The sequence below is a fragment of the Haemaphysalis longicornis genome, unplaced genomic scaffold (assembly GCF_048455015.1).
Source record: "Haemaphysalis longicornis isolate Haplotype H1 unplaced genomic scaffold, Haemaphysalis longicornis Haplotype H1 scaffold_4, whole genome shotgun sequence".
Classification (NCBI taxonomy): Eukaryota; Metazoa; Arthropoda; class Arachnida; order Ixodida; family Ixodidae; genus Haemaphysalis; species Haemaphysalis longicornis.
The window spans coordinates 97487271-97502831 of NW_027526361.1; the positions used below are offsets into that span (position 1 = coordinate 97487271).

The 15561-nt window shown below is 47.7% G+C and overlaps 1 protein-coding gene across 1 annotated transcript in view; it reads right to left on the bottom strand.

The window, feature by feature from the left end:
• The window catches only part of LOC144179134 (phospholipid-transporting ATPase ABCA3-like), a 56916-nt gene that overhangs the window by 5897 nt on the left and 35458 nt on the right, over positions 1–15561 (bottom strand). The window contains exons 13-15 of the mRNA XM_077707363.1: positions 12663–12821; positions 6086–6267; positions 4347–4520 (exon numbers count right to left, since the gene is read on the bottom strand). Of these exons, the coding sequence (XP_077563489.1) occupies positions 4347–4520; positions 6086–6267; positions 12663–12821 (515 nt within the window). The remainder of the gene's footprint in view (positions 1–4346; positions 4521–6085; positions 6268–12662; positions 12822–15561) is intronic.

Genomic DNA, 15561 nt, shown 5'->3' on the forward strand with positions numbered 1-15561 from the left:
GAAAGTATAATTACTCGTGTTTCCGAAAACACCTCAAAACCATGTTCATGAACAACACAAGTTAACGCTGGCGTGTCTTAGAAAAATAAATTTACGACAAAGCCAAACAGCAGTACGCCTTACCTCTACGGACCTTGAGATGAAATACCAATGAAAGAGCGCCCCAAACATTGAAAACAAAGGAAAAATAAAAATGGGAGAAGAATTGACCCATCGAGACAGGCATACCACACCTACATCGTACTCGGTCCGCTGCAGCGAAATTTGAGTGGACTTCAACATGAAACTAAGAAATCTTGCAACAGGTTCGTGTGAAATAAGTTTCGATACACGGCATTCTAGTACCTGTACATTTACGTCTGTTGGTAGTTGTGCCCTCGTTGCACAAGGATTTTTCTGTTCCAATTTCGATACACGGCATTCTAGTACCTGTACATTTACGTCTGTTGGTAGTTGTGCCCTCGTTGCACAAGGATTTTTCTGTTCCAATTTCGATACACGGCATTCTAGTACCTGTACATTTACGTCTGTTGGTAGTTGTGCCCTCGTTGCACAAGGATTTTTCTGTTCCAATTTCGATACACGGCATTCTAGTACCTGTACATTTACGTCTGTTGGTAGTTGTGCCCTCGTTGCACAAGGATTTTTCTGTTCCAATTTCGATACACGGCATTCTAGTACCTGTACATTTACGTCTGTTGGTAGTTGTGCCCGCGTTGCACAAGGATTTTTCTGTTCCAATGTATGGCAGCGGGAAGAAAAAAATTGGCGCAGCTTGCACTAGTGGTGCAAGGCTGGAGAAACAGCAGAGCTTACGGCCCCTCTCCCTTTGTTTGAGAACCGGCTGTTGCACCTCACATTTATTTCCGAACTTGCCGCTGAACGTTTTCCATGACTGGCAGGCCCGGATCATTTCCTCCGCAGGCTTTCACATGTCCTCCAAAGTGGACCGCGATACCACTCGCTGGAACCCGCGGCCAAGTCCAAAGCCAACGCCCGTGCTACTAATTCATAGCAAATAGTGTTTACCCGGAATGCGATTATAGCTTCTCCAGTGGCTCCTCAGCTCTCGCCGTTAAACGGCATACGCCCGGGGAGTTCCCGAGAGGCACTAGGGCGGCGCGTCCGCGCCGGACCGGTTTCCCAATAAATCTTCCTCCGCGCCGGTTGCCATGGCAGCATATCGGACCTTGCTGCCGACGCTTCCGACCAAGGAAATCAGAAAAAACGCTGTTTTCCTGCAGGTTGACCCCTCGGCCAGACCGTGCCGCTTCGATGACATCGTCGACGCAATATCTCCCGTGACTGACCTGAGAACCATGATCAACCTGGGTCCGTTCCAGTTCAACTACGAGTGGATGGTGACTTTCAGGACTGCAAAAGAAATGTACCAGCTGACATCGCACGCGGAGATTAAGTGAAAAGGTAGGCGGTGCCTTATAACCACAACCTACAGGAACAGGAGGTCAATATCCATTGGATTCCGTCCAAGCCCCGGTCGAACTTCTCACGAGGCAGTTCGCGCGCTACGGCCGAGTACTGCGCATCGTCCAAAAAGGGTGGCGACGCCGCGACATAGAGCACATGCCCAGCACCACAAAAGGGTGATGCGCATCATCCCCAGAGCGCCGAACACCTTGGACGTTGTGTGGCATCAAACCCTGATCAGCGGGAGCCCAATTCTGATCGATGTCCCTGGCCGACCACCCATGTGCCTGCGTGGCCGCCAAATCGTACATATCCGAAGACTGTGTAAACGACACCGTGGTGCCACGCTTGTTCCTTTGGGCATGCACAGGCAGAGTGCACGCAGTCCTATGTAGCCAGGACGAGGCCACCAGAGACATGGACGCAGAAGAAATGGCGGCCATCGGCGCCACCCCCAAGTTCCTCGAGCACGGAGGAGCCCTTTCGAACCCCCTTACCTCCTCCCCTTCGACAGTCGAAAGGAGTCGGACGGCCGAACCACCCCCCACCACGGACACCCAGGCACCAAGCATCCTTTCTCCTGTGCCATCGTGCAACGGCGGGGATCACGAGCCAACGTCGGAGGAGGCACCGACGGAGAGTGACAGCTGGAGGGGTTCAACAACCCGCCCTTCCCGCGAGATGTGAAGACGGGGCCATCCCCTCGGAATCCACAAAGACCACACAGGGGAAGAGTGAGGAACACATCAACGAAAAAACGAAGGACGCCGGAAGAGAATGCATCGCTCGCAAACATCAAGCCGTACAGAGCCACGCCGAACCCGCGAGACCACATCGAGGTCGGCGCACCCTTCGGAAGCAGACAGGCCAAAAATACGGTGCTACTCCAAGTATCAACAGCGGCGGCGGCCGTAGTTAAGAAGGGTGAGCCCCCTTCCCCCAGCCAGCGATGGTCTTTTCTAAACAAATACAAAAAATTAGCTTCCATAAATGTAGTCAGCCTTGTCTCCGCATAACGGAGACGCTGTCTTTTCGATGTATTGACTGACCAGAACATTCATGTGGCCTTCCTCTAGGAAACCAAAATTTCCACTGCCGATGACGCCCAAAATTTTGCACGCTGTTTTGGCCATGGCTACTGGTGTTTCCACACGTGAACTCAAAGCAGCGCTGGCGGGACGACCATTCTACTTAGGTAAACAGGAGCAGTTATTATCAACTGCGAGCTGCGGGAAGAGGGCCGTTTCTCACTCGTTGACGCTGTCGTAGACGAAGAGCTCACCCGTTTTGTTTGTGTGTACGCCCCCAACGAAGCCAAAGTTCGGGAAGGCTTTTTTGCTTCTGAGCGACCTGTTGTGAACGTATAGCGCGAAACTGAATCGAAAGGAACGCATTTATAAAAAACGTCGTCCTCATTATGGTAAAGGTGAAAAAGTGCCATCTGATAAAAGGCATCACTCTAGGCTATGACATCCCACTATATAGATGACGTCTATATAGATGCCCGGCCAAAGTGAAACAAAATCTCCGCAATAGTCGTATATACTCACATCCAAATCTAAATGTCTAAGTCCGGTGTCAATGTTCATACTTGTGAACATTGCTGAACAAGAACACAACATTACGCCAACATAAGGCAGAACATCAATACATAAGTGATATTTGCAGCGTTCCTTTATTAAAAATACATGAATGCTTGGTTTTTTGCGACAGCAAATGATATTCTACATCTCCTGCAGAAAACCACCCCCTGCTGTTGTTCGCGATCCTAGGGGCATTTAAGAAATCACACGGCAACAGCAACAAAACCTTCCCCTAGATAATTTCCACGTTCTACTTGGGACGCACGTGGAGTAGGGCAACGTGGTTCTATAAACGTTGAAGTAGGACGCCTCGATTAAGGCGCGTCTCCGCCGTACTGCAGCGCTGGCATCGAGGAAGCCGGCCTGTAGCAGTAGAACGCGGTAAATTTAAATTGACATGACAAAACCTTTAGTTTGTTTACCTTGGCAGGAGCGCGACGGAACAGGAAAAACATGAGAGGTGAGCGGGAAAGCCAAGAGAGGCATTTACGTGCAAATATCTACAAAGACTATCGTATTTTGTCGACATTTGTAAGGGAAGAAGCAGATACGCGGCCATTTTTTTTTGTCGAGTTTGATAATGGGAGGGCTTTTAATGTACCCGTCACCTATCACAGTAGATTTTGATGTGTTAAACGTGAGTTCTTTGTCTATTCTTCAGTTTTCTACTATTTTGAGCGCGTGGATTGCTTTTGTTCAATGTTACCTCTGCAGTTGCCTTTTATTAAAGACGATATTCTTTCTTCGGGCTACTTGAACCCAAAAATTTTGGTTTGTCTATGTGTCCTTCGGTTCAGTCGCCGGCCAACGTGAAACAGTCGTGGAACAAGTCGTTTATATACCTACAACCATTCCTAAGCTTCTAGATCTGGCGGCAGTGTTCATACTTGTCAACAATGTTGAATAAAAACAAAACATTACGGAGATCTAAAGCCCAACCTTATTACATAAGTGATATTTGCACTGTTCCTTTATTAAAAAATACATGGATGCTTGATTTTTGCGATAGCAAATGAAATACTACACCCACTGTAGAAACAAATCATGCCGACACCTGTTGTCACCAGCGCCACTATAGTTCCTGGCGGCATTCCAAGTTGTTAAATAAACGCTCCACAAGATGGCGCGTGGACCACGCATTGAGAAGGCGTCATAGTGGAGCAGTGGGACGCGGTAAACTTGAATGAATTTACGTAGCAGGGGCGTCATAAGGCTATCATCTTGAAACTGCATTTGCAACGAAGTCAGCAGATCCGCGACAAATTTTTGACTAAGGTTACGTCGTCAGCAAAAGCCTGGATATATACATCACTAGGGAATTCGCTGCCGCCCCACCTGTGCGAGCTCAGCAGGATGGCGATCTTGGATGCCCGCTGCACGGCGCTGATGTAGCGGACGATGGACTGGCGCGCCGTGACACCGATGCTCGTGTACGGCTCGTCGAGAAGCAGAAGCTTGGGGAGGCCGATTATGGACACGCACAGCGACAGCTTGCGCCGACTGCCCGCACTGCACGCGCAAGGGATTGGGGCAGCGTTTGATTCAATCAGAATCAACTGAAATTGCGGATGGCGAACAAAGCGGCTTCCTCGCAGGCTTGGAACGTCTATGTAGAACGCTCTTCGTCGCAATGCGCCGAACATAGCGGTCTGATTTATAGATTCTGCGGCTGATTCACATAAGGCGTACTCCGGAAGTACGCGCCCCCCTGTCAGCATTCGCCCGTGCTAGTATTACAATTGCCGACGTGCCAGCGTGCCGAGGACTTTTATCTACTCTCTAATATTCATCAACGTGGGCTCGGAAGAACTCATTACAGAGCCCCTGTAGGGCAAAGCAGTGGTCACCACAAAGATTACAGACGGGAGACGGCACACTACGGCAACTCCTGGGCCCCATTGGTCAACGCAACGAACCACAACAACAGGAAAAGCAACGGCTACCGCACGGGGTATCCACAAACTATGTAAAATGTTGAGATAGTTTTCACCAACGCAAATTACCAAAATACCTTGCTTCTGAATTCGTTTAAGGCTTCACGGAAGGCCCCGAGCTTTACCAACAGCGTCCACAATTCATAAGCATGTTATGTGTGTATATTACATGCCATGTTTTGATAATATGCCATGTTGATGTGTATATATATTACAATAAATATGCGGGGGCACAGACACCTATAAGCCATTCTTTTTTGGGGGTATTTCGGTGTCCCCAGTATCTGTACTGATGATGCCAAATAACGATTGATTGAGCTAGTCATTTATTTAACTCATGTTTACACAGAAAATGTGATTTACCGTCAGCAGTATCTGCAGCAACGACTCATGTTGCGCAGCGATAAACAAACCAAAACTGAAATCCTTCCCGTGCACTACCCGAAAAGTAAGCAAGAACTAAGTTGTGTATTCTCACCATCTATGAGCCGATACTCTTGATGGTGAATTTAAGACCTTTGGAGTTGTTTTAGGAGCAAACCAATGCCTAACATACTATGCCTCTGAGATGATGGAATTTTCGTTCTTGTATGGCCGATATGATCCCATCATCCTTGAGATGATACGTGCAATCAGCGTTTCTATTCTGTAGATAACATGAATGTGTAGCGTCTAGAACCGTTCTATGCCACACATGCAGCGTGAATGTATGGTATTGAATCAGGGTTAACGATGTTTCGTGATCATCGTAGTTTCCTACAAATATTGTTCACAATTGATGAACCCATTACTGTTGCCTGTCTTCTCATTTGTTTTCATAGCACTTCATTGAGCTTACTCTGTATTTCTGACTGCCAGGTCAACTTCGCAGATTTTCGCCTGAACACCTGCCTTTTCTAGAAATCACTATAAAAGCTAGACTCAAACCAATCGAAATGGTTCACAATAGCGTCTGACGGTGATATCTGTTTTCATGTCGCTGTAGTCTGTTTCTCAAGGAGGAGTGAAAACATTGTATATTCTTTCCTCCAGTAACTCTTTACAGTAGACAAGCTTGCGCGGATGTGTTCATGTCACATAATTCTAATAGAACGCGAAATTTGCTGTCGCACTGAGCACAGCCCCTCCTCAAATGCGAACCTGTAGGTGCCGACGAGTTGGTCCGCAATATCCTCCAGGCGGAAGATGTCGATCAACACATCCAAGTATTCACGCGTCATGGGAACACCCCTAAGGCGCCCGTAAAGCACGAGCGTTTCGATGCCGGTCATCATATCCAGCAGGCCATCCCGTTGAGGACAGTAGCCCATGTAGTGATGAACCTGCACGAACAATGCAAAAGGCGTAACTAGAGGATCAATCGTCCCCAGGCGATGAATCTATTCGCTGGCGTTGCATTTCCCCTTAACGATTTCCGCCACGTATCGCACCTACAACATGCGTCGCGAGACATTCGCGCTAGGACGGCTACGCACGCAACCAGAAGGAGCGCGAAGGATCACCCCAAAAAAAAAAAACGAAAAAAGTACCAGAAGAAAGCGGCCTTAACCAGAACTGCGCGCAGTAACAGACGGCTCTGCCAAGAAAAAATCCCGGCGACTAAGAGCTTTGTGTGGAAGTATTCACAAAATGATGGGGTATGCGTCGTCTGCGGAAAAGAAACAGAAACTATGGAGGACATAGTGTTAGAATGGGAGGGTATCCACCCAAATCTACATGAGGGAAACATTCGGCTTCCAGAAGCCCTAGGATTTAAGGGTAGCACAGAGGAAGTTAACTTCAAGGCTGTCGAGGCGACAAAAAGAAGGTTAGAATGCTGGTGGACGAAAAGCAGAGTGGGGAATATTGCCTAGGACAGTTACTACCTGTAACAGAAAAAAAAAAAGTATTTTGTGCCTAATAAGCTTTTTGTGCCAGCCCTAAGCAGCGCTACTCAAAAACCAAGAGTATAAAACGTATTTATATTAGTCCTTTTTGGTAAGATGACATGTCATCACCCCGCTAAAAAGGGGAAACCAATAGCGATCGATCGGCAACGATGCGCCCATTCTTAACCGCCATCCTCCGGCCGGAGGAAGCCTACTTAAAATATAGGCTCCTCCAGACAGAGGAGGTTCCGCGTAAACGAATTCAGCCGTCGGAACCTCACCGGAAGCCTGCCACATTCAGGGGGAGGTCTTCCAAGAAGGCTAACCTAAACCACAAAACCCCCTAAAAGGAGGGCAGCTGTTCGGAGTAAAACTGGTCACGTCATAAATTGAACTTAGGCTGCACCACAAATTTTATTAGGTCCCGAGGAACCACACGAAAAAAAGAAGGCTTTTGTGGTATGGATAATTTGGATAATTGGCCGTTACGATGACAGCGCGATTTGCATGGTTGTGCTTTCACCAACCGGAATTTGGAGTGCTCCATTGCTAACAATAATTCTAAGACAGCAATAACCACGACTTGCAGACACCAAAAAAATACGAGTTATTTATTGTTGCCACGCGGCAATATTCAGATTATCAGATTATCCCCTCCTACTGTTACCCCTCTTTCGAGTTCCCATTTAACTTGGAATGATCAAACGGGGGCTGACTGAAGATTTGAAACGCATCTTTCAGCAAAGGCGTAACCAAGGGGAACTGGCTTTTCTCATCTTTTTGGGCTACACGTATTCTTCGCATATTCTCGGAATTTTTTTATTCAACGCCTTTGTGCAAGCTCAGTCGTACGAATCATTTTAGCGGTGGCGCTAATTGTTACATTTGGGAGGGTGAGCCAAAATTGTCCGCAACGTTTACATAACTCTTCTTACGCCGTTCCTACAGACCGTAGTCCTTACTTATTTTATTTCTATGCTGTTGTGGTCCTGATACAGAATTTCGACCATAATTCCTCCATTTATCTTCCTTTTATTGCAGCTACATTATGGCCGCTCCATAAAAAGCTTGCACGAAGAGGAACAAGGAATAGTGATCCCGTTTTCTTTTTTTTTTTTTTGCGGTCGTGCTTTATGAAACCGAAGTGTATTGTGGACGATTGCGTGGGCAGAACCATGAATAATTTGCAGACGGTGTGCGACTTCATCAATTACCAGACGCCCGTCTAAGAGAACCATGCCACGTGTACGCTTGATATTGTCATCAGTTGTAGCCATATTTTGTGCTTTTAAGTTCATTCGTAGACACTCCATTGCAGCAAGACAGTATTCCCGTATTGGGCCGAAACTCTGATGGATTGCAGCCCCACAATACACCTTCCGACAAAAAAGGTAGAGCAATGCTGGTTGTTCCTCTTTGGTGGCCATAGTCTAGCTGCAATGAATAAGACCAGTCGAGAAATTAGCATCAAAATTTTGTAGTAGTACCGCACCACGTAACAACAAAATAAACGAGGACAAAGTCGATGGGAAGATTTTGGCTCTCCCTCGTAACTATACCGCACAAACAACCCAAACGCAGCCGCTACCAGGAGTTATGTGTCCGGACTTGCCGATAACCGAAGCACATGGGCTAACTGCTGAGCTGGCCCATTGCCAACTCTGGTCGGTGCGGCTCCTCCAGCGGCCTCTTCGTGGTGATGTCACGCGCGCTCACGCTACCCCACGCTTTCGCTTGCTGACGTGCTCTCCACCTCTACCCTACTGCTCTCCCGCTATCGTTCTCCTCCGGTTGCCACGCGTTACCCTATCTGAATCTGTCCACAAATGGACACCAGAGATTTTTCTGCTGTTGACCAAAAAATAAATTTCCCAGAACGAGCTGTCTAATTGCGTGTGGCCGTTCAAATTTAAAGGGACCCTGCAACACTGAGCAGTGCAAGAAAACCTGCGCGCCGTTTAGATTACACTGCCAGGTTACACCTGAGCCAAACATTAGACGTGCACGTAAAGCGGTGGGCACGCAAATCGCTGTGAAAGACGTGGAAAAACCAAGCGCGCTCTCTTCAATTTTCCTCATTATGCACCCCTGGCATGGCCTAAACGACGTCAGTGAGGCCATGCTGTTCTATTGGCGGCCGCTGGTCAACTTCGCGGCTTATTTCCTGTGACGATCCACCGTCGTCGGCACTGTGTGCCAACGTCTCCCTGCCTTAACCTCGGCGCACAGTTTCGAGTTTCTTTTGGGTTTTGAGTGTGCGCGGAGTTTGAGTGACGAACTCAAAACTCCCTTTTCAACGAGACCACTCGACAACAAACGTTTACTGCTTCAAAAACGCCCTACCAGCCTGAGCGCGCTCTTGTGAGCTGGCAGCCATGCCTGCTTTTTTGTGGCACCGGACCTGAAATAGACCCCTCCACGTTGCGGAGGAAACAAGTAAACTCCCCGGCCTGCGATATACCGAAGGCAGCCGAAGAGAACGCCGCGAACCACCCCCCTCTCCGGGAGAGGGCGCGCAGCTTTTGCCGCGTTGTCCGCGGTTTGTCCGCGGTCGAGTTAAGAGGGAACAATTATGCGCGATTTCTCATAGCGCGTAGTTTCAGTGATAGTGAACGGATTTTCATAATTCTTAAGGGAGGAGATTGCTGGGACATAAACTTTACCGCAAAATACACTCCAAGTAATCGGGGGTAAATGCTGCAGGGATCCCCTTCAAACCCCCGCAGCAAAAAAATTTAGGCACTTCCACTCTGTGAAGGAGGATGACCAGCGAATATGTGGTGCGTAATGTTACGGTCGTCTTATCGGGTAATTGCCGTATAATTTCTTTCCATATAGTACTGGTAAAAGAACAGTTACAGCCGTTTTCCGTAACCGCACTCCATCTGTAGATGGTTTGGCCGCATGCAGTAATTCTGTAACGTCACAACTACACTCCGAACTAATTAATCAAGACAAAAAAGTGACACCTGAAGTAATGGTACAGTCGTCTCGTCGGCTAATTTTCGCATGGTTTGTTCCTGCATACTTTCGATAACACAAGAACTAGAGCGCTTTTCGGTAATCATACTTCCTCCGTAGATGGTCATGCTCTACCGTGCAAAACGTGATGTGCAAAAACAAGCTTACAGCGCGCAAGCTTAGCTCGATCCCATCAAAGTAGGCTTCACTTTTGAACACAAATGCATTTATGTTGAAACATCTTTCCACTGACAATATAAGCAGTCTTATATCAGAATATGAAGGCCTTATGACCTTGTGTTACTTTTTTTTTCATGCACTGAAGGTGTGGCGCACAGTTTTACGATACAGGAGTATTGAGCGGGCGCCGTAAGGTGGCGGTACGCCCGCGTGAGATGGATGCCAACATCGCTCTGTTGCGGGAAATAATCTGCTGGACCATAGTCATGAACAGCTTCGCTGTAAAACCTGTCATCGGTGCAAATTAGCAAGCCATTCAGTGATGTGGGGAAAAGAACCCAAAATTTTCAAATCCCACCGATAAGTTTTGGCGCTCACGGAATTTTGGAAAGGTAAGGGAGGCATTGAAGAAAAGAAAGACCTCATCACGCTTTCTCTTTGCATGAGCCGCAACCACCTCCTAAGGACATGGTTTTGCGGCGCGCAAGACACGATAGCGCCACAGTATCGAAACACCGAGTGCGTGGAACACTAGAAGCGACCCCTCCCCAGAAGCTGATCTGGATCCCGGTGCAAAATTACGGCAGGGAATGTAAAGAAATTCTGCAGCATTAAGTAAAGAGTTGGGACCGTTGTGATTAACCTGAGCAAGACAGAAATAGCGATAATGAGCAAACTCTGTAACGCCTTGCTTTCCCGCAAAAATTCAGACCTTGAGGAATTAAAATGATTATTCTTTAATAATGTAAATGGAGATAATTGATAGAACAAAGGTTTGAAAAACCGAAAATAATACAAATAGAAAAAATCACAAAAATTATCTGAAGAAATCAAAAGTATGCATCTCATACATCATTATGATCATCAACGGCCCACCAGGTCCAGTGCCGGACGAAGGCCTCTCCCATCGACCTCCAATCAAGCGCGTCCCTCGCAGCTCTAGTCCATTCTTTGCTTCTGAAATTTGTTATATCGCCCTTCCATCGAATCATTGGTCTTCCCGGTACCTCCTCTAAAAAGAGAAACCTAAACGAAGAAATGCTGTAGAAAAATGTTCAAGATGCGAATAAAAAAATAGCAAGAACGATCCAACCCAGCAAAACGCCTTCCATCAGCGGAAAAGCACATAATTGGCAAAGTAAAGACACTAAATCTCTATGTTTTAAATTTACATCATCGTCGAAAATAAACATGAAAGCACTAAAATAACCTAACTCCTTTGGCTACTCGTAGCCAAATTTTTGTGTAAAGAACTCACACTATACTCGGGAACAACTTTCTGTGGCAATGGAGACAAAGACAGGGGGGGGGAGTTACCTGTGTGTTACTGAGCCGAAGCAGTTCCCCATAAATTGGTTTGTTTCAGTTTCGCTGTGACAGATAGGCATTTGCTACATCTCATTTCTTCGCATGAGCTCCGTAGTTGAGTGCGCAGAAGCACGATCACCGAGCATGCAGGCACATTGGCGTGTCCTTCCATACGCTTCATTTGTTTCTCAGCACAAGCAACGCTTTGACTGGAGAACTCGGACTGACCTAATAAATCATATCATGCACGATACCGTCCAACTGTGTATCATCCCGAAATGACGCGAATTTTGTACACTCTTCTGGGACTGAAAACTGGGCAGCCCAATGGACGTGTGTAGGGTGCTTAAATAGCGCGGACGCGGTATACGGAAAAAGCAGAACGCACACACAATGGCCCGAAGTCAAGTCCCACGGGTTTCGCGTTGAGTGCTTTGAAGGGTGAAACTATCGTACCGCTGCACTTTGATTTGATTTATTGTAGGGTATAATGCGCCGACGCAACGCAGGTAACGGGGCGCGCCGTAGTGGAGGGCTCCAAATTAGTTTTGACCAACTGGGGATCTTTAACGTGCCCCGAAATCTCGTACACACGGGCGTTTTTGCTTTTCGCCTCCACCAGAAAAGCGACCGCCGCGGCCGAGAATTGAACCCGCGACCTCGTGCTCAGCAGCGCGAACTGTTGCACTTTTGTCACTCCCAAACTTTGGTGGTGTTTAAGTCGCCAAACAAAGCCCTTTTATGCTTTGGGGACTTCAGTGTACCACTCAGAAGCTACGCTTTGAGCCCTGCGACAGTACGCTCAGTTACGCCAACAGGCTGCCTAACTGAACGAATTGCGGAAGCGACGGAGAGTCCTGGTTGCGTCAGCCTTACTCGGGAGTACACATTGCAGACCCCTTGCTTCATTTACTTTGACGGGTTTCGGTTCTGAAGCTTCTTGAATGTCTTTTCCGGCGAATGAAGTGGAGACCTACCGGAGGGCAAGAAAGCGGCCGTCGACGAGGACGCCATGTTTTTTTCTTAAGAGAACCTGGGCTACGCCAGTGGCTAACGCCGCAACCATATTCTCGCTTGTAATTTAGTGGTGTTACCAATTCAAGGTTACAAAATAAGAACTATATGTTTTCGAATTGCTTGGGCTACTCCCACCAAGTTATTTTTGTTGAATTACCTCAGCTGCGCAGCGAAACAGAATTCGGCTCTGTAGCCTTGACAGCATCACCCCAGAAAGCTGTCCACGAGTATAGATCAGCCGCATAAGAATGCTACGCATTCTTAGACCATTCTCTGAATTCCTGCACATTTTTTCACGCATGCTTATTGGGTTGAGCGGGAAGACAGCGGGAATTTCCTTTCACCCACCTGTATAAACCTTCGCTTTAAAACAAGCCTCTCACCTGTGGACGGTTGTTCAGGACGGAGAAACCAGCGACATAAGCGTCGCCCCCGTGCGGCAGAATTTGCCCCGTCAGAATTCGAAACGTCGTCGTCTTGCCAGCGCCGTTCACGCCCAGCAGGCCGAAGCACTCGCCCGAGCGCACCGTGAAGCTCAGACCCTACGTTATAAAAGACTCGTGAAAAGAGGCAAAGGTCTGGCGTAGACTGACATGTTCATGCCGATATGCGTAACCAAGACATATTCTCAGCAGGCATTACCTCATGTCGCTTGCATACATTCCCACTTAAGGGCTTGTGTGTCTTGAAAACGAGCATTAAAGGGGCCATGCAGCAAAATACAAGTTTGGTTCATTCGAAAGATGGCCTCGTTAGAATCACAGTGACACCACTTTTAAAGCACACTTCGCTCAAATGAGATATAATTAGGAAAAATGGGAATGACCATGCGACCCACTAGCTCATTTTGCGTAATAGAACCTATGATGTCATATGCCCACCTGTTCGATTAGCAGAGGCCGGCGAAAGAAAACGAAAAATAGGCAGGCATATAAGCTGGCCGAAGGAGCCATTTGCGCTTAAATGTAATGCATATTCATCTTACAGCAGTAAGAATGGTGAGGTAAACAATGAGAGTTACGAAAATAGACGCAAACGTACAAGTACCGATGCGCACTTCTGTTGGTACTGGGCGCACTTTGCTTTCTTAGCTGTTTGATTGATTGATTGATTGATTGATTGATTGTAGGGTTTAACGCGCCGACGCAGCGCAGGCGATGAGGCGCGCCGTACTGGAGGGCTCCGGATTAATTTTGACCACCTGGGGATCTTTATCGTGCACCGAAATCTCGTACACACGGGCGTTTTTGCTTTTCGCCTCCATCAGAAAAGCGGCCGCCGCGGCCGGGAATCGAACCCGCGACCTCGTGCTCAGCAGCGCAACGCCTTAGCCACTGAGCCACCGCGGCGGGTTGCTTTCTTAGCTGTACAGCAGCCCACAGCTTTGGAGTTGTCTTTCACGACACTGGCCGATTGGCGTCAGCGACGTTGTCTTACGTGACCTTGTTTGTCGAGCATACCCAATGTTTCACGAAACGATTACGTTCTACCGTAACAAAATCAATCCCGGAGCAAATACGGTGAAATTCAAAGCAACGGAGGACAACGGTTCGCGGCTGACTATGGAAGCGCCATCTGGGAGGACTGAGGGAAAGCAAGGCTGCAGAGCCTAATGACGCACTGGAACTTGGTTTGAATACCCTCCATCATGACTTCATGGCAGCTAGAGGTCACGAAAACACACCATTTGGAGGGAAAATGAAGATTTTAACCTCAATGGATATATTTCTATGTGAATACGACATGTTTTCTGCCGGAAAACCGCTGGGCAACCACAAAACACGAAATCTATCGTATAAAACAAACTTGTACTTTGTCTACATGGCCCCTTGGAAGACATTCCTAAACTAAAACCAGATGCAAGGTTTTGGCGCGCGCTCGCCTTCTCTCCCCCTTTTTCAACGGTCCACTCGAAACCTGGCCCTTTCAAAAGTGCTTGCGTGCCAACTAACGCTGGTTGCTTAAATATTGTCGTGCATATATCTGCATCTGTAACGATGTAACGTTGCTACAAATTCTCGGTAGAGGCATATAGATGTTGGCAGTGACCACGAACTACGGCTGCCACTCAATGAAACAAAGCGGCGGTACTTTGACAGTCTTGAGGAGATCATTGTCGCGTGTAAATGTAGTGTCCTGTATTTAAGAGTACAGGAGAGGTACGACACCGCAGGCGGATGTAACGGAGAAGACGATTAGGTCTACCTGGGTAAAAATCACTCGGCGCTAAAACAGGGACGAAGAAAAAACACGTACATACAACACAGTACCCAACTTCCAACTAAATTTTATTGAAGAAAGACGCTGCTTCTGTACGCAGAAAAATACTAAGAACATCGTGACCTGAGCACGAGGTCGCGGGTTCGATTCCCGGCCGCGGCGGCCGCTTTTCTGATGGAGGCGAAAAGCAAAAACGCCCGTGTGTGCGAGATTTCGGCGCACGTTAAAGATCCCCAGGTGGTCAAAATTAATCCGGAGCCCTCCACTACGGCGCACCTCATCGCCTGCGTTGCGTCGGCGCGTTAAACCCCACAATCAATCAACCTACAATCAATTAATCAAGAACATCATGACGTCAAAGCTCGTCACGCATATAAAAAGCCTGACAGCGATATGGACGGAGTACTAACACAGGTATGCCCTGCCTGTCTGATAAAATGAGCTTCAAGAATTTCCCGCTCAAGCTTTCCGCTTGCCCTCCTCGAAAACGTGGTACAATCTAGAAGGGGTCTGCACTTGCATCTTTTGCAGTGCTCAGAAAGGTGGCCACCAGCATTATTTGCAACTGTCCAGCTGTGCCCCCGCGCCCTCTTATTGAAACATCCTCCAGTTCCCGTTCCTACCTGGTGTTAGTTACAACGCTTAATTTTATGCTGGAAGCGATTCGCCACCATCTTTCCCATTGCCGTAATGTAACACTTGACAAACTGCCCTTGGCAGCAGCACAGGTGGTGCATTAAAGCGAAAAGTTGAACGTGGCTCCAGCAGCCATTATCTGTTGCACTAAACCATATAGGAAACACCATAGCGTCATCATGATGGAGTGTAATAAGATCACCTAACATACATTATTATGAATATATAAAAATCCCGGACCAACACCACTAACGTGAAATTCGGGAGTGACGCATGCAGTGCATACGTGTATTCCTGCCGCCTTGGCGTTTTTGCCAACGAAGAAGAAACCGTTGTGTAAAGGGGGGGGGGGGGGGGGAGAGAGAAGTATACAGCTTTGCTTTAAGTCTAGTACTTTGCAGCACGACGCGTTCTAGCCCGAGGCAT